The sequence below is a fragment of the Corvus hawaiiensis genome, chromosome 22 (assembly GCF_020740725.1).
Source record: "Corvus hawaiiensis isolate bCorHaw1 chromosome 22, bCorHaw1.pri.cur, whole genome shotgun sequence".
Taxonomy (NCBI): Eukaryota; Metazoa; Chordata; class Aves; order Passeriformes; family Corvidae; genus Corvus; species Corvus hawaiiensis.
Window position 1 is genome coordinate 848607 of NC_063234.1, and position 19212 is coordinate 867818.

The 19212-nt window shown below is 41.9% G+C and overlaps 1 protein-coding gene across 4 annotated transcripts in view; it reads left to right on the forward strand.

The window, feature by feature from the left end:
- Positions 1-19166, forward strand: part of CLSTN1 (calsyntenin 1) — a 32557-nt gene extending 13391 nt beyond the window's left edge. Inside the window, exons 3-19 of one of the 4 annotated variants that reach the window (XM_048326637.1) lie at positions 110-139; positions 1529-1724; positions 3892-4100; positions 5049-5198; positions 5297-5482; positions 6605-6853; positions 7718-7839; positions 8601-8763; positions 9872-9922; positions 11625-11782; positions 12401-12549; positions 13033-13259; positions 13577-13747; positions 14339-14484; positions 15110-15245; positions 15904-16088; positions 16733-19166. In XM_048326637.1, the coding sequence (XP_048182594.1) occupies positions 110-139; positions 1529-1724; positions 3892-4100; positions 5049-5198; positions 5297-5482; positions 6605-6853; positions 7718-7839; positions 8601-8763; positions 9872-9922; positions 11625-11782; positions 12401-12549; positions 13033-13259; positions 13577-13747; positions 14339-14484; positions 15110-15245; positions 15904-16088; positions 16733-16927 (2723 nt within the window). In that variant the 3' untranslated portion in view covers positions 16928-19166. The remainder of the gene's footprint in view (positions 1-109; positions 140-1528; positions 1725-3891; positions 4101-5048; positions 5199-5296; positions 5483-6604; positions 6854-7717; positions 7840-8600; positions 8764-9871; positions 9923-11624; positions 11783-12400; positions 12550-13032; positions 13260-13576; positions 13748-14338; positions 14485-15109; positions 15246-15903; positions 16089-16732) is intronic. The other 3 variants (XM_048326639.1, XM_048326638.1, XM_048326641.1) reach the window with 3 other exon arrangements.
- Positions 19167-19212: the final 46 nt, after the last annotated feature.

Genomic DNA, 19212 nt, shown 5'->3' on the forward strand with positions numbered 1-19212 from the left:
CAATTTTTCAAAAGCTTTTCTGTGTAATGTGTGCATCTTTGCCTTTTCCTTATTTGCTCCCATTCAGCCTTTCCTGTTACTGACTTGGGTTTGTCTTTTTTCCCTTTAGAGAGTTTTGAGGTGACAGTCACCAAAGAAGGTGATAAAGGGTTCTTTCTATCCCTTTTATGAGTATTAACCTACTAACTTTGGTTATGAAATGGGGAATCAGCACTGAAACAGAAGATCCTGTCATGCTCTTTTGTCCCATTTATTCTCCCAGTTTTTTTCTATTTTAAAATATATTGATAAAAACTGTTATGTAACCAAACCCTTGGTTAGAAATATCTGTAAATCAGACATCCATTTGAACCATTTGGGGTTATTGTATGTTGTGTGGACACCGAAGAAGTTGTTTGAGGAAAATTAGCATTTTCTGGTATTTTCACTTGTAGATCACTTTTTGGGGACAGCTGAGGTTTTCCATATGCTTTGTGAAGTAATGTTTAGGTGCTAAAGCATTGCACCACCTTCCCTGCCGTACACACCCTTCAGGACTGACTTCAGTGGTTTAAAATATAAATCAACCTCCTTTTTTTGGATACCTCTAGACATGTTTTCATTAGAGTGTGTTGTTGGTACTAAGAAACCACTGCAACTATAATAGCAAAACAGCGGCTGTAAGAAAGTCCCCATCAAAATATAACAAGTTACAGAGGTAAAAACACAGTGTAGATGATCAAACAGTTTATTGAGTGGCTTTTCTTGTGTGCTGGGCTTGCTCACCTGTGCCAGCCAGAGTCTTGTAGTGCAGCCTTAGGCTTAGAAGTGTTTAAAAATGATGTGCTGGGGATTTCTCTTCCAAGTTTGTAGGGTAAAGAGTTTGAATAGAAGGAGAGCCTTCTAAATCATTCCCTGAGAGCTTCCTTGACTAACGTTTGGCCCATGTTAGTAGATAGCTAATGGATGAAATGGATGCCTGAGAAGTTGGTATTTCTACCTTTCTCATTCAGTAGTTTATTTTGATTCCCTGATTTTAGCCAGGTACATTGCACAGGAAGACTTTGTCCTTTGATCTGTTGACAGAATTTCTGTAATTGTGGTGCTGAACTTGTACTTGAAGCTTTTTCATCTCTTGACTTGTAACTGTGCATTTTAACTTCTTGCTCTGGTCAAAGTAAACCAGCTGCCCAGCTATTGCCAGTAGCTTGGCATAGAAGACATTACCAGTGGCCTTGGCTGTATGCTCACATAAGATCTACTCTTGCCCTAGAGCTGTCTCAAGTACTCCTGTGAAATGCCTGTCTACATTTCTCTTTTTCTCTTTTGTACTCCTGCATGAATGGATGCAAAGTAAACAAGTTGCTTGGAAGGCAGACGTTTGCTTCTTTTTACTAAAGTTCCCAGAATTCACCCATTTTAAAGCACAGTGCTCTTGCTTTGTCCACAGACCCTCACAAACCCTTGGCTGCAAAATATTTGGTCATTTATTTAAAAAATGTATCATGATGATGACCAGTTCTAACCTGTCTTTACTTTAACTCTGTAGGTGAGATTTGTGGATTTAAAATCCACGGGCAAAATGTTCCCTTTGAAGCAGTTGTAGTGGATAAATCCACTGGTGAGGGGATAATACGCTCTAAGGAAAAGCTTGACTGTGAGCTGCAGAAGGACTACACATTCACCATCCAGGCCTATGACTGTGGGAAGGGACCAGATGGAGCAAATGCAAAAAAATCCCACAAGTAAGTCAGTCTGGGGTGGGCCGAGGGGAAGTTTGGCTCCGAGGGGTCTCCTGCTTGTGGTGACTCCCGGTCTGTGTGTTGAGAGGAAATGTGAACCAAGTGTTAATACTGGAAGGCTTTTCATGTAACCACGCAGAGGGTCAGGTTGGAAGGGACCACACTGGGTCATTTGGTCCAGCCTCCCTGCTCAAGCAGGGTAATAATGGTAATAAAAAGAGCAGTCAAATGGACATGAGCTGCTTGGACATCCCTTCATTTGTGTTTTAGGTGGTACTGCTTTATCCCTTGATGTCTCTGAATTTACATTAGAGAGCCAGGTGGGGATAGAAGCAGGAAAACTGTTGATACACTTAAAATCTGTCCTGAGTTGGTGGAGTTTGCATGGGATACCAAGCCTGGACGTTGTTTCGGAATTCAAAAAACTGGTTCAAGAAGTCAGTCTGTATTAAGCTTAACAAAATGCCAAAGCATACATGTTTCTGTCATTTCCAGACGGCCTCACCAAAGAATCCAAGATCAATAGCATGGGGCTCATCTTGCCTACATTAAGGAATGGGAACAAAGCAGTCTTTAGCTAATCTTTATCTAAGGAAAAACCACAATATAAAATAGTCTCTCGAAAACCCACTTGAGAGTAATTGTTTGACACTCTGGTGTAAACATCTGCAGAGCATGTGGGAGATGAGCAGTTGTGTGAAGCGAAGAGAGGGACTTAAGTGAGATGAGGAATAGAGTAGCAGAGGTCGGCTTGCTGACAAACAAGACCTTGCTACTCTATAACTGAATGCTTCAAGTAGGCAGCAGAATGTTACTGCCTTAAGGATTGCACTTGTGGAAAAAAGTTGTGTCCTTAAATTCTATTTGATACTCAATTTGACTTTTGAAGGAAGTTTTCAAAGAGAAGGATAGCAATAAAGATTTTTCTTCTTAGCATAAGCATTAGAAAACTTCTGCTTTTATGGAAGGACTGTAGTAATTTAATTCTTCATTAGTTTACCTTCCATGATTCATCTTTTTCTCCTTTCTCCATTGTCAGAAACTGCATTATTTTCCTGGTCTGTGTATATCAGCAATCAGTGACAGGCACAAAAGGATGGCATTCGATCCAGTCTGTTTAGGATTATCTAGCTGTATGAAGTGTTAAAGTGTATCTGCCACTTCTGGGACTCTTCTGTTTAAATTGTCTGATTTCTCATTTCTACATCCAAGAAATAAGCCAGTTTTCACTGCTTTACACAGCTGAGTACTTTATTAGCTAATTAAAGCAAATCAGACTGAGTTCTAAGACCAGTCTTAACTGTCATTCTTGTTCACATAAAATAAAAATTGGTGTTTGTATCAAATACTCTGACAGCAGAAAAAAATCTAGGATTATACTGTTTTAACAAAGGCAAAAGTGTGTTTTGTCACAGCTCTGTTATGTTGGATTTCTGTAAAATGGCAGGAATTTGTTGGTTGCAATACAAGGGTTTGAGTTTTATTTGCAAATAACCAGCAATAGTAAACAAAACCTGGAACTACACTGAATTACATGGCAACACACTGGAGAAACACCCACTGGTTTCTCGGTTAGGGTAGTTGGGATTGTTGGGTTTATTAGTCATTGGTGGCTTCTTCCTGAGAGCTGGAATGCTGAGGGATGGCTACATGTGGAAAAGAGGGAGCTGCTATGGCAGAATTTGTAATACCCTAAAAGCATTTCTTTGAACAGGAGAAAAGTGGCAGTCATTCAAAACCAGGTACAAATATTCCTGTTAATCAAACCCCAGACCTCCACATTCGTGGAAGTAAGTGCACTGGAAGAAAAGAAGGCAAATGTGAATGGTTTTTCACTTGTTTAAAGTACACAGGAAACAGACCTTCAAAACAGGTTTTCCTTTTCTGTTCCTTGGTTTGACCTGACTGTGTAATTCTTGGAACAGATAGTCTCTGGTAGTATAAATGGCACTTACCTTCATTTCAGTGGTGTGTTTATGGTATGGGAAGACTGGATTGAGGTTAGTTGGACAGAGGCCATTTTGAATGCATTGCACTGGAACAGTGCAGATTCAGAGCTGTCAGGTTGAAAGATTGACATGGCTTTGGTGGCAAAGAGGGAGCTGCTGTATCCCAGTGCTGGCAGGAGCAGAGTTTGCAGCCTCTGGGAGCCCTTTCTGTGTCATTGCAGGGCCACAGTCCATATCCAGGTGAACGACGTGAACGAGTATGCCCCAGTGTTCAAGGAGAAGTCCTACAAGGCCACGGTCATCGAGGGCAAGAGGTACGACAACATCCTCAAGGTGGAAGCCGTGGATGCAGATTGCTCCCCCCAGTTCAGCCAGATCTGCAGCTACGAGATCGTGACTCCAGATGTGCCCTTTGCCATTGACAAGGACGGTAAGAGACAGAGCCAGGTGGGGTGGGAGTGACTCTCATTGGTCACCCAAAGAGCAGGAGTCACACTGGTCAGCACAGAAATACAGCACACGTGTTAAACAGCCCAGTTAAGCAGAGGTGTTCCCTTCAGCAGTTTGATTTAACAATGAAAAGTGAGATGTCCTTCAATACCATGCGCCATTACTGATGTAAGGAGCAGATGAAATGTTGCATGTGTGTTTCTTGAAAAATCCTTTTCAAAATAAAGGAAATACAGTAGCTCTACTATGTTTTAAAACACCTCTTAGCAGTTTTGGGGTTTTTGCTTGTAGTTTTCCGTCCTGAATTAGGATAACTTTAGCTAATAAGCTTTCAAAAATGGGATTCCATGTGTGTGCTTTTCACATTTGAGATGCTCATATGAGGCTCTGGAGTTGACAGTATTGTGGTTATTGGTTTTGAAGTGGAGTGACCTGTTTAGGTCATTTCCTGACATCCAGTGATCCATGGACCCTTCAAAATCTGTAAATTACTTCTAGTGGTTCAAGCAAGCTGCATAAGCAAAGTTAGCAGTTGTTAGTGGGCTTTAGTTTAAGGTTTTTTGGGGTCTATGTTGCCAATGGATTCTTTTCATGGGTTTGCAGATTTTAAAAAAGTTAGTGAATCCTGGCATGTGCCAAACAATTTATGTATCAGTTACCACTCGTAAACAGTTTCATTTGGAGTAATGTAATATACTGTGAAGAGCTGGAGAAGTACCTGCTGCTCTGTGTATGTGTGCTTATCACTGCTTTATGTATTTTAAGGATCTGGGCCTGAAGTCTGGCATTGAAAAGTCAAATAGTGCAGGGTAATTCACTTGCAGATGAGTCTGTATGAAGTACATAGGTGGTACCTGGATGCATATTATGCAGCAATGACCCTGAAGAATTATATTGATGTCTGACAATTGCTTTTTTTCTGTGTCAGGTTATATAAAAAACACAGAAAAGTTAAGCTATGGTAAAGAACATCAGTATAAACTGACAGTAACAGCCTATGACTGTGGGAAGAAGAGAGCTGCTGAGGATGTGTTGGTTAAAATTAGCATTAAGCCTACGTGCAAGCCTGGCTGGCAAGGTTAGTTTGCTCTCCTTCCTCTCTGCTTTTAGCGTTTGCTGGTACCTTCAGTTAAACATGAGAGATCTTTAATATTGTTTCTTTGGATAAATATTCAGGTTGGAGCAAAAGAATAGAATATGAGCCTGGCACTGGTTCTTTGGCTCTGTTCCCTGGGATGCATTTGGAGACATGTGATGAGCCAATAACCTCAGTTGAAGCAACGGTGGAACTAGAAACCAGCCATATTGGTAAAGGCTGTGATAGAGACACCTACTCTGAGAAATCCATCCACAGGCTCTGTGGTAAGCAGACTTTTGCTAAAATAAAAGTGGTCTCTCTTGCTTACTAGTTTTTCTTTGAATTTTATGTTAGACCAGAAATCGGTGAGTAGATCTGGTCTTCATTTGCACGTAGTTTCCTTCAATGGATTTCCTAACAGGCAGCAAAAGGCATGAAATTGCCTGAAGGTGACTTCTACAATAATTCTCAAATGTGGTAAAGAATCTCTTTCTTCTGCCTCTCTGCTGTCTTACGTAGACTAATAATGTCCCTTGCATGAGATTCATGTTCAAGAGCTGAAAGAATATCTGTGGAAGGGTGTAGCCACTAAAGCCTCTCTGTTTTTCTGAGCATGACAGATGTAATGGCTGCAATCTGAGAAATACATGGTGAAAAACTAGAGAAAACCAAGGAAGAGTGGTTTGGAAGAAAACAGTTAACTTGGATCAGATAAATTTGTACCGTGCTTGCCCTAGGAATAAAGGCCCTTGGCATCCACTTATGGTGCAGTTAAAGGTCTTACAAAAAGTCGTTGAATCTTTTGTAGACATATGGAAGAATTGAGATTTCAGGATAAATTATCACTCATGATTTATGTTTTCAACTTCAGTTGAAAGTAATTGAAAGTCTGAATGGCATGTAACCCCAGAGACCCAGGCAATTCCTGAGCTGTTCCCTGATTGAGGTCAGTGTGACATTAAAGGTACCTGCTGCTGACTGTGCTGTGGGCAGGTAGTGGGCTGGGAGGGAGTGCTTGTGCACTCTCTTCAGCTGGATGAGTTCTGGTCTCACAGCTTAAATAGAGTGTCTAGAGAAAGGCATCGTGCTCATGGGTCTGAGGGACAAGTGGCATCAATGAAAGGGTTCCTGAGATAGAGGCAAAATAAGGTTCTACAGCTGTGAAGATTGAAACTGCTTTGCTTATTATGAGATTAGTTGTCTACCCAGAAGTCAAATTTGTGGAAGTTACCATGGTATTAGATGCCTGTAATTAGTGCCACATTATTTAAAAGGAAAATTGCTCGATGGGTAGTGCATAATCCTGACAGTTGGTGCTGAGAAATTAGTGCTGAGATAAACAGTTGAATTTGAAACCCATAGAGGTCTTTTAAATTTCTGTTTTAATTTGAACATTTGTGTTGTAGGTGCTGCTTCTGGCACAGCTGAGCTGCTCCCCCCTCCAAGCAGTGCTGCTAACTGGACTGTGGGGCTGCCGACAGATAATGGCCATGACAGCGACCAAGTCTTCGAGTTTAATGGCACACAGGCTGTGAAGATTCCAGATGGTGTTGTCACAGTCAGTCTGAAAGAGCCCTTCATGATTTCAGTATGGATGAGGCACGGGCCCGGAACCAAAGAGAAAGAGACAATTCTGTGCAATTCAGACAAGACAGGTTTGTCAATACTTCAATTATAAAAAGTCTTTTTGGTGGGTTGGGTTTTTATGTGCTCTGGCAGCACATGTGACAGCCTTCAGTGTTTTCTCTACCTCAGGGTTTTCTTGGAATTGAAATGAAGGTGACTTCAAAAATCACTATTGTGCTTGTGTTTAGGTTCGGCCTTAAGATTATGTAGCTTCAGATTGGGCAGACTTGTTTTTCTAATTCTATTTCAGTTTACATTATGCACTTCTTTTGCTGTGGTAGATTACTTATTCTGGCAATGCAGCCTCGAGTTTGCATCTCCAAAGATAGCCTTGTTCTTGATGCTGCCTAAAAACATTAAGACACACATATCAGGTCTAGTGACGGCATTTTGCTGCTGTATCTTTTTTTTCCCCTAGGAGTATATAATTTCTCTTTCTCCAGAGATGAAGTTTCTTTTATTCTGTGCATAATTTCACTCTCTGCTTATGATACAGAAACAATAATTTTGAAAATGCCATTAATAAGAAGGAAGTGTGATAACCCTGTTTCCATAATTGCCATTTGTAACAAAAAAAGCTCTTCTGTTTGCAAATAGAGCTCTTTTTCTCCTGCTGACAGGTTTATCTCTGGCTCTTCGGTGCTATGCCTTGGTTTAGGTTGGGTTTGGATAGAGACACGTCTGTCTGTTCTGCAGCCTCATGGCTTCTTCAAGAGTGTTTACCCTCACTACTACTGCCGATGTTTTACAGTCCTCTTACCATGCCTGATTTACTTCTACATTGATTACTGCCTATCAGTTACTTTGAGATTTAAGTGTGAAATTGCAGAACAGGTGGATTTTGTTCTTAAGGTTTGCAGAAAGTAACGCTGTTAATTCAAACTGCTGTGCAGATATGAACCGGCACCACTACACCCTCTATGTGCACAGCTGCCGCCTGGTCTTCCTCTTCCGCCAGGATCCTTCTGAGGGAAAAACCTACAAACCTGCTGAATTCCACTGGAAACTAAATCAGGTGAGTCTGGAAGGACACTTGGTAGAGTGCTAGAGTGAAAGCCACCGAAGACTAGCGTCCCTGGTAGTGGACTTACTAGTAAATGCTTTCTGCAACTCCCAGCTCCTGATGGCCTGTTTTATAGAACCCAACAGTGCTTGTTCCACTCGTGATCAAGTGTCAGATTCAGCTTCACCTTCTCATCTTGAATATGAAATAGAAAATACAGCGTCAGTCTTATAGCTGTGATGTCAGTTATCTTCAGTAAATGCACTCTAAGGTGGAGTGCATGAGAAAACAGGAGGTATTTATTCCAGGTTGTTTATAGCATTCAGGTACTTCTGAGCATGTGACATTTTCCCAGCCCTCTGGGTCTGAGTGATAAATAGTCATGTTTTTTTTAACAGTTGCTCTCATCAAATACCTGTCCTTTGTCAAGTAATGTTATCTTAAAACAGTAGTTCAGGATGTGCTTGCATGTACATACATATTTTTAGAATGAAATATGCTGTTGTTTAATATAAGAATTAAAGGAAAGGAAGTATGTGCAGCTTCCTGTATTGGCAACTTAATAAAGAAACTTTTTTTAATGTTTGGGAGTCAGTTTGCTTTTCAGATGTGTGCCATGAGTGTGAAAGATCAACTGTGTCTGTACAGGCTTGTATTGTAGGTTGTTGGTACATCTGCACGTGTGTTTATGTAAAACATGCACCAGATCAGTTACTGAACTGCAATGGAAAAGAAAAAGTGACAGCAGAATTGTTAAAACTCTGTCCACTCAGGTGTGTGACAAGGAGTGGCACCACTACGTCGTCAACGTTGAATTTCCTGCGGTGACTCTTTACGTGGATGGTGTTTCCTATGATCCTTTCCCAGTCACTGAGGATTACCCACTCCACCCTTCCAAGATAGAAACACAGCTGGTGGTTGGAGCATGTTGGCAAGGTAACTGTTTACAATTGTTAATACTTCTAATTAACTGTTTTTAATGAAATCTTTGTGGTTATCTAGAAGTACCCAGCAGATCCTTTCAGTGCATGAAATGTAACTTGTTTTGCCTCTTGCAGATTGTTTTTGCTCCAAGCTGGTATCACATATTTCCTCTGAGTCATTTTTTCCATGAGTCTTTGTTTTTTCGTTGGCCACAGGTGTGTAAAGTACAAGGCTGTTCACCAGCCTGTATTCCATCAACATGATTTTGTGGTGGCCATGGGAATACTGATAGATTATTTTTAGTAATAGTTGTAACAATACCTCCTGTACTTCACATTACTGAGCAGAACACTTAATTTCAAGTAGGTTGCAAAGCATCTTGTAGGAAAAGTGTTCTCATTAATGGAAGCCTGTCCAGCAGACAGCCCTGCAGAGCAACACAGCAGTGCTGTCTCTTGGGTATTTTACTATTTCTGCTTATAAAAATAGACATCTGCTTTATTGTCTGCTCTATTCAGGCTGCTCTAAGTTATATATACAGCTCACCTCAAAGAGAGAGATTTTATCCTTTTGAGTTCTTTTAACATTTCTTTTAAAAATTTAAAAGCTGATTTTCATTTTTGGTGCTTCCATCTGATAAATTGACTGCTTAATACATGCGATGCTATTATTGATTAAGAAATCTGTGTTGATAATGGCTTCTTTTGATCAGCTTTCAATACCTTTCGGTGATTGGCTGTGTTAGTCTGGATCACACTGTAATTTCCCCTCAAATGGAGCCAGTTGTTAGACTGTGCCATCTTACTCTGAAGGCGGTTTGTGAGAGGTTTGCTCTCTTGGTTGAAGTGTTCTGCAGTTCTTGCTGGCGTCACTGCTGCTTGTGCGTGGGGCTCTTTGGGTTGTGGTGCCATGACTGTTCCTGTAACAACACAGTGATGCTTCTTCACTGCATTGCAGCTCTTCGTGTTTCCAAGAACTCATAATCCTTGAGAAGCTGGGTCCAACATAAGCAAACATTGGGGATGTGCTGCTTTCTGTTTTCTGGGATTAGAGAGTTTGCCAAATTGTAACTACTTGGTCCTTTCCCTATTGTCCTGTTCTTTGTCTTGCTTTTCTACAGAATATACAGGAAATGAAAATGACAATGAAACTGTGCCCGAGACCTCTGCAGGTTGCTGGAGTTTTTTCCCTACTGTTTTATTTCATTTTTAAGCCAAGACATTGCTTCATCTCGCACACAGCATGAAATGCAGGCATTGCATTTGGGCCATTGACCTTCACATAATCCTCTCCTAGGCTTGTGTCTTCATTGTGCTTCTATTTGCAGAGCATCTTCAGCTGACTTCTGCTTGGTTTTGGGGGTTTTATTTGGTTTGGTTTGGGTATTTTTTTTGGTTTGCATCCAAGTGTTCCTCCATGTACAAATCTGCAACCATTGTGATTGCAGTGAAGTGGTGTAAAAAGTTGCTGATGTAAAATATCAGCCATAATTTCTTTCATTCAGTTTTGTTAAAACACAAATGCACGTCATCCTATCTAAATGTATGTATTTATGCATGTAGGTATGTGTCTTTATTATAGAATATATTCAGTGCATTGAGAAGGACCTCTGGAACTCAGGTACCTTTGCTCCCCACTCAGAGCAAGACTGATTTCATATTTAGACCAGGCTGCTCATAAAGACAGACCTGTAATTTACAGGGGATACTCACTTGGTCAGATATTTATATAAAATTCTCGTTACAGTGAATGGACAAAAAAACTTTGGCTGCCAGGTATTTCAAATTGGCTACAGGGTTATTTCCTCATAACAAATTTTAGTGATAGTTTGGTGGGTTCTGTGTCTTGAGTTGAGATACTTAAAATTAGTGTGTATTCTTAAAAGTGAATTCAAGATATGTACCCTTCCTGTAAAGTTTAAGAATTCCTGGAATAGTCTGGGTGTAACTGGCAAGAGGTTTCTAGTTGTGCATCACATTTTAATTTGGCAAGGAGGTAGCAGCATCCAGGGGCTCCAGAAGCTGAAGCTGTATGGAAATTGTATAATTAGTAACGGGACATTTCACCCCTGAATATTTTTTGAGTTGTACCAAGGATCTTTTATCACTCAGAACCTTTAAAACAAGCTTAGACATTTTTCTAAAATCAGGCTGCTTAGTAAGTAATGGGCTTGAAATACACATTTCCAGGTGGTGTTTTGTGGCCCTCAGTATTTAGCAAGATGGACCAGGTGATCATTGTGATGTCACCTTCAAAAACATTAAGGAATAAAGGGCTTATTAGGCTGCAATTCATCAGACTTAACTCAGGTAACTAAGAATGAGTTACCTGAGTTTAAACTGCTCACTGAGTCTGTAGTGAGACGATGGTGCCTTTAAAGGGGGCAGGTAACTCTTGGACACCTCTCTCAGAATGAGCTGAATGACTCTGCAGAGTTCCTTTCTGCCCTTGGAGTGTAGGGAGAGCCTGCAGTGCTGGTTTAGGTGGAGATCCCTCACACCTGGAGGAGGGGTGCTGTCCTGTCCTGAGTAGCAGGAGGTGTTATCTCAGCAGGAAGATTCAGGTTTCATGGTTCATTCCATTGGTTCTGTGTTTGATTTCTGAGCACCACCTCGCTGTACGGGGCTTCTTTTGAAATGTTTATCATGGAACAGTCAGTTCAAGGTGGCCACAGCTGTCTGAAGGCCACGTGCATGGGGAACTGTTTAATTCTTGTTTTATGCCTGACCATAATCACAAGGTTAACGCCCAGAATGGATGAAAACTAACCCGCATGTGTATAATACTGTGTGTATCAGCTGGCATACTTGTTGTTTTACAAAAGAAAAAGTAAAAAGAATCAAAACAAGTAAATCCTGCCTCATTTTTTGAAGGTGGTGAACTGCGCATGGCTCAGTTTTTCCGAGGCAATCTGGCAGGGTTGATGATTCGTTCTGGTAAACTGGAGAACAAGAAGGTGATTGATTGCCTCTACACCTGCAAAGAGGGGCTGGATTTGCAGATGGCTGATGGTGTTGGCAAAGGTGTGAAGGTAAAGTTGCATATGAACAAAGGGGAATGTGTATATTCCTTCCCTGATAAGAGCTACAAGTTTTACTGGCAGAGTTAACAGCTTGTCCCAGATATAACAAGCTCATCTCTTGTGGCATTTTGCATTAAAGTTACATAAAAACTAGAAAATTTTTCTTGTATAAACATGGCCTTAGGAGTGAAAGTTACTCTGTTGTCTTTTAAGTCTTGAAGAGAAACTCCGTATTTGTAAGCCTTTGTTTTACCAGCTGTAACCACCAGGTTGTCTAACAAGCAGCTTCATAAAATGAGACTGTGTGGCTTTTTCAGTAGCAAGGTTATGTGAACAGAGCTAAATTTCTCCTTTATATTAGCTGTCTCTCTTCTGTATTACTAGAACCAGAACTATGATACATGCCTAGATTTTTTCTTAAAGAATGAAACACCAAATACATTCCACAGGGATAAGGCAGTAAGTAGGGATTCTAGACTGTGTGCCACAAGGCCAGTAAATAATGACCCTGTTGCTTTGAATATGGATGTAATTACCCTGCATTTACCAGTGCTGAACTCCAGTTTGAACTGACAGATCATGTCACTTGGTTGAGTGTTCTCTTATGGTTTTCTTCTGTTTTTTCAGATCCACATGAACCCAAGCCAGTCAACAGTGACCATAGAAGGGGATGACATTGACAGAGTTGACAAGGCCATGCAGCACATTTCCTACCTGAACTCCCGCCAGTTCCCGACACCCGGCATTCGGAGGCTGAAGATCACCAGCGTTGTCAGGTATGTCCTGGCGTGAACTGAAGCAGCACTGTGCAGTGGTGGTGGGGCTTGGTGTTTGTGGATCTCACTTGTGAGAAACAAAGGAGTCCTGGGCTATGTGACCATCACTCATTTGAATACAGAAAATGTTTTCCACACCAGCACTCTGCTTTCTGCCTGAGAATGGAGGAGGGACTGTGTAAGATGGGGAGGAAAGTACTGCCAGAGTGCTGGGAGTGTCTCCTGTGTCACAACTTCATTAAAGGGTTACCTGTGGCTCTAAGTCAGAATGTAGAAATGAGGCCAAATGGTAACTGTAAGTAAAAATTAATTGTAAGATTGCTCCCTTGGTGGCAAATTCTTACTTTCCAGGGCAGCTGATGGATTTATCTGAGACTCTTGGGTCTGAGACAGCTTTTCAAAAATTTATAAAGCAATTACTGTGTGTAATTGTGCCTCCCTCCAAGATAACCACCTTGACTGCAAAATGCTTCTGTCTCTCAGGTGTTTCAATGAAGAGGCCTGTGTCTCCATTCCCTCTCTGGAGGGGTATGTCATGGTCTTGCAGCCAGAGGAACCAAAAATCAGCCTGAGTGGCATCAACCACTTTGCCCGCTCTGCCTCAGAGTTCGAGAGCTCCGAGGGCGTTTCCCTCTTCCCTGAGCTTCGCATAATCAGCACCATTACCCGGGAGGTGGAGCCGGAGGGAGATGGGGATGAAGATCCTACAGGTAACAGCCACTGTTGCCCACCCTCACCTCGCTCAGTGATCCTGGGGGAGGATCTTCCTTCTGCAGAAAGGTGTGGATTTCTCTTTAAATACAGAATCCAGTAAGGGAAAAGAAGGTGTAGATCCTCTGGTCTGGGCTAACAAAAACTTACCTGGAAATGATAATAAGTCCAGGCTATTATTCTCATGTACATAACCCTTGTTTGTATTTTATTTTTTAAATCATTATTTCATGAATACTTGTTCTCCTCAGGCCCAGATTTTAGTATTTGTTCTGGTGTTTCTGCTTAAGTCTTTGGCTTTTTCTCTGCTTTTCAGTCCAAGAGTCTTTGGTATCTGAAGAGATCATGCACAACCTGGATACGTGTGAGGTGACAGTGCTGGGAGAGGAACTAAATCAGGAACAAGAGAGCCTGGAGATTGACATGACACGATTGCAGCAGAAAGGCATTGAGATGAGCAGTTCCAACCTGGGCATGATAATCACAGGTGGGGGTCTCTGCTGCTGCTCTTGTGGGGAGAGTCTGAAGGGACTTGACAAAGGGACCAGTTCTGGAGAGGTGGTTTGTAACACCCTGTTGTAAATACTTCATTTTTTTTTTTTTTTTAAGAATTTCAAGCTTGGACTATCTTTAGAATTCTAAGCACAGCAATTCTGTGGAAAGCTGTGATTCTAGAAAACACAATATTCTAGAACCTTCCTTCTGTTCTTTTCTCTGTCCCAAATAGCAGGTCACCTCTGCGCTGTAGTTAGACTCTGCCCCAAAAAAGGCTTGTTCCAGTGCCTAGGAGCACGCATTGTTCCTTTCTGTCCAGATTATGTTGAAGTATTCCATAGAAAAGCTCCCAGAATCCTTTCGAAGATTGACTGTGTTTAGGATTTTATCACAAAACCAATCCACAGGATTTCAGTGGAGCCACATGTGCATGTCAGTGGCTTTGCCATTTCTGTACCCCTTGAAAATCTGTCAGCCAAGAAAACTTAGACGAAGAAATGGAGTGGTATTTGTCCAGTGTATGAAGTTGTACCAGTGTTTTGCAGGGTAACTGTTGTTACAACCTGTGTGTCTCTGCCCACAGGGGTTGACACCATGGCTAACTACGAGGAAGTTCTGCACCTGATCCGCTACAGGAACTGGCACACGGTGTCTCTGTTCGACAGAAAGTTCAAACTGGTCTGCTCGGAGCTCAACGGGCGCTACGTCAGCAACGAGTTCAAAGTGGAGGTGTGTGAGCTGCCCTGGCCACTTGGAGGGGCTTAGGAGGATGGAAGTTGTTGCCTCAACTGATAGATAATAGATAGATAATTGATCAATTATTGATTTAGATTTTGTCCTGTAAATAAATACTAGGAAATGTGAACATTTCAGGCAATATTTTATATATAAATGTGGTTTTAGTCCTCTATTTCACCTTGAAATAAAGCTGCCTAAACAGAGCTAAAATTGTTGTTTTGTAGAAGAAATAGTGTGGCTAATGGAGAGGTGAAGGTGAAAAGGTTGCATTGAAAACAAAGTATTAATTGAGCAAATGCAGTGAGAGTGGTGCTACTGGAGAGCTGAGTGGCCTTTGTGTGTCACTTCTTGCTGGGCCCTGCACTGTTCTGCTTGTGTGATGCATAAATTTCTGATGCTAAGGGGTTACATTAAATCACAGAGAGGCTAAAATTGCATTTCCTCTGCAGGAGGGTACAGGTTAATTATTATTTAGTATGCTTACATCAAATATATGGAAGTACATCAGAAAATGGCATTAAAGGCACTAAAATTTTTATTTTTTTCTCTTTATTTTTATCTCTTCAGAATTAAACTATTGGGTTTCTGGAGTTTAACACTTTCTGTTTGTCCCTAGGTGAATGTTATCCACACAGCCAGCCCAGTGGAACATGCCAATCACATTGCTGCACAGCCACAGTTCATTCACCCAGTGCATCATTCCTTTGTTGATCTCTCTGGTCACAACTTGGCAAACCCTCATCCCTTTTCAGGTCAGGATCCTCAGCCACTGAAGTTGATTTGGTTTTTTGTGGTGTTGTAGAGTTGTTTTTCCCAGAGTTTAAACCAGTGTGTTGGACTAATAAACTAGGCAGCTGCTCAGTCCTGTCCTGTTGTAGCCCAGGCAGGGAGGAGTGAGTTTTTAGAACCCTGTGAAATTCCCTTTCCTACCAGCAGAAGAGCTTTCTGTTGGTGTGTGTATGTTGGAAAAGGGGAGGAGACTGCAAGACATCCATAAAGTGAGGAACTGGGACAGAATTTCTTCTGAGTGGCAGGAGGAAAGAATTGCACTGCTGTTCCTTTGAGGAGTCATGGTATCTGCCCTTTCTGTTTTAATTACATTAATTTGGCATGGGTGTAGGATGTGAGAGGAAGAAAAATAGGCGATTCAGAGAAGAGTCTGTGTGTGGTGGAATGTGCTTTCCTTGTGTTTTCAGTCCTTCAGATTGATGTAATTTTATTTAAGGAACTGGGCTCTAGTTCTTACTTTCCCACTAACTTTTTAAGTGGCTATAGACAAAGTGCCTTTGGAACATATATAATAAATAATATACACGTAATACTTGTATAATGCCATTTCCCCTGGCAGGTGATGGGGAGTAGTGGGGAGCACTGTGTAAGAGTTACCATGGTTGTGTTTTCTGGTTGCAGTTGTTCCCAGCACAGCCACCGTGGTGATCGTGGTGTGTGTCAGCTTCCTGGTGTTCATGATCATCCTGGGTGTGTTCCGGATCCGAGCTGCACACCAGAGAACCATGCGTGACCAGGACACGGGCAAGGAGAACGAGATGGACTGGGATGACTCTGCTTTGACCATCACTGTGAACCCCATGGAGGTAACCCTGTGCAGCTGGTGTCCTTTTTCAGCTGGAATGGGTGTGATTGTCCACGGGCAGAGGAGTAGAGCAGAACTAACCCTGAGCACAGGGCAGAGACATTAACTGGGAATTTAGAATGAGGGTGCCAAATGCCAAGGGCAGTTTTTTGGGATCTTGCAGGGGTTAGTGTTTGATGATGCAGGATGGGATTTTACAGGCCGGTGTCCAGCACTAGTGCTCATCATGAGCACAATGCCTTAAACACAGCCTGCTTTTGTCTAAACTTGCAGGAATTTATTGTCAAAACATCTGTGTTTATGATGTTTCCTTCTCCTGTAGCTGACATCTGAATTTTTAGAAAATGGCGAACAAGAAGGATGTGTGGCCTTCATGCTCTCTGTCCTATTGTAACATCCTTTTCCAGTAGAATTTGCAGTACTGGATCACCCTTCAGAGCCAGTTTGTGTAGAGTGCCAGGATTGACAGCAGTGTCACAGAACTCTTTTACTGAGTGCTACTTCCTTTGTCTTTTCTGATTTCTGGCTACTTCCTGCTGAGCTTCTAAAAATCCAGCAATAGCTCTTCTCGATATAGTGCCTTGAGTAAAGAACAAAGAGAATTCTGGCCAGTATGGTAATGACAGCTAATTTTTGTCTGAACAGACTTATGAGGATCAACACAGCAGTGAAGAGGAGGAGGAGGAAGAGGAAGAAGAAAGTGAAGATGGAGAAGAAGATGACATCACTAGTGCAGAGTCTGAAAGCAGTGAGGAGGAAGAGGGAGAGCAGGAGGAGGACCAACAGAATGTTAACAGACAGCAGCAGCTGGAATGGGATGACTCTACCCTCAGTTACTGATTCTAGCTGCTCCCTTTGTCTTTATGTTCCCACTCTAGAAGACTCCACTGTAACACACTCCATTGGTACCAAGGATTCATGGTGTTTAAAACAAAAGAATTCATTCTGGCCAGTAGATTGAGCCCCCACACAACCCGTGTTTGTGTTCTGTCAGCTAGTTCCTGATGTTTAGGGTTGTAGTTAGCACCTCTTCCTTCAGCCATGCCTCAGTGACTGGATTTTTTTTACGCTCTGTGAGGAACCACCTTGCACTTTTTTCTTCATGTCATCTCAGCTAAGTGACTCTACAGCTCTGTAGCCATTGCACATGAATTTCTGAACTGTCTTTTTTTGCTCAGTGAAACAAACTTGGCTTTGTTCCTTTTTTTCTTTCTAAAAGATGCAAAGATTGCTTGTTGACAAAGGGTTAAGCTGCTCATTTCAGCCTGTTGATTTCTTTTAATTTTTTTTCCCTGAATTAGTGCATGTGTAAAGTGGCAGAATGAGGTTAATATGTAGAAGATTAACAAGACTTTTTAATATTTTGTAAATATATTGGAATTATGTAATTATGTCATTTGTGGTAGTGAAAACAGGGATTGGGGTTTAAAACATGCTAAAGTAAAAAATCATGCAGCATGAACTATTCCGAGTCTCATCCTACTGCAGCAGGAGCACGGGCACAGTTCTTAGTGTAGATGTTCAGTAACTCTGTCTTGGCCTTGACTGCGTTGTGCGCTCATGCCCCGCTCTCCTTGAATTCCTTCCTTTTCTTTCATCTCCTTTATTTTGCAGAGGGAACAGGCAAGCTTGTGAGAAGTTGTAAAGGCTTTAGGAGCCTCTGCAGAGGTTCAGCTGCCCTGTGCACTACAGTTTGGTTTTAATTAATTTTATTTTTTTCTCCCAATTAAGGCTTGCATTAAAGGCTTTTAAGTTATTGGGGAAATAACACTACATGGACGGTGGGCAGCTCTGTGTGCTGTGGCTGTGGGGTGTTGCCACAGCTCCTGGTAGTTCCAGGGAGGGTGCCTGGAGTCCAGTGTGGGCTGTGCACGCTGCGGACAGGTTGGGTGTAGGGGATTGGTACCTGAGCACCTGGGCTACCAGTCTACAGGGATAGGGATTTGGGGTTTTTTCGTTGTTGATTTTTTCTAATTTGGGAGTGGGAAGGTTTGGGGTGTAGCTGATACCACTGAACACTCCTGCTCTTCCCCTGCAGTCCCTTGTACAGTAATTCAGATTGTCAGTGTTTTAAGCCTTTGTTTACACTTAGTAATTGTGTTTTCCTGCTGGTGAAAAACTCTAGCATAAACTATCCAACCAGAAAACCTTGGGAATCATGTTAATTCATGTGATTTGGGTTGTTTCTGATCCCAGTTCCAATTTGGGATTGCAGAGGGCAGTAGCTGGAAGGTACGAATGAGGGAGGGTGGGGGGGGGGGGGGTGCTGTTTTTTCTGTCAGGCAGGGTTGTTTAACTTTATTTGGTCTGATGCAGAGTCGTGAATAATGAATTTCTGCTTGATTTCTATGGAGGTGGATTAAAGAGTAACTTGTTTTGCCTGTAACAGGAGCCTGGGACTGCATTCCCTCCTGAGCACGGTAAGCCAAGCGCCAGCGTTTGCTCGTGGGTGTGGGCACAGAGCCCAGCCAGGCCAGGGCCAGGAGCACTGGGGAAGGGCCAGGGAGGGGGCACAAAGGGTCCTGAGTAACAGAGAGAGAAAGGTCAGGGTTGATCCCGTGTTTGTACAGCTGGATTTCCAGAGCCAGCCCTGTTCTCACCTAATGGGATTGATGGGAGGTTTGTTCTGGGGGAACCTGGACTGAGGAGTGCCTTTACACTAGAGATGGACCTGGCAGCAGGGAAAGAACCCACACCAGAGCTTACTGGTTTTTGGGGTTGGGTTTGGTTTGGGTTTTTTTTTTTTTTTTTAATGTAAAATTTTAGATTTCTAAAATGGGAAAATGGTTTTGACTACTTACATGGTAATTAACTGCTAGTTTTAAGTAAACTGGGAAACTTTTAACTTATGTCTGACAGTTGTCCTGTGTTAATGTGTAGAAGACTTATCCTTCCATATACTGTTGCTGTAGCTGCTGTATTTTAGACCAAAACTGATCATGACTTCATGGTAATAACTGAGGGGTTGTAATGTCCTGATGCAGTTTGTAGCCACTGTGGGTATAACTTTTCAGATGTGTATATTGGTAACAGGTCAGTTTGGACAGTCTATAAGCTACAATAAATTTCTGGTTCTAAAGGTTGTTTGCATTTTTTTTTTTTTTTTCCTGAGTGGAACAAAGCAG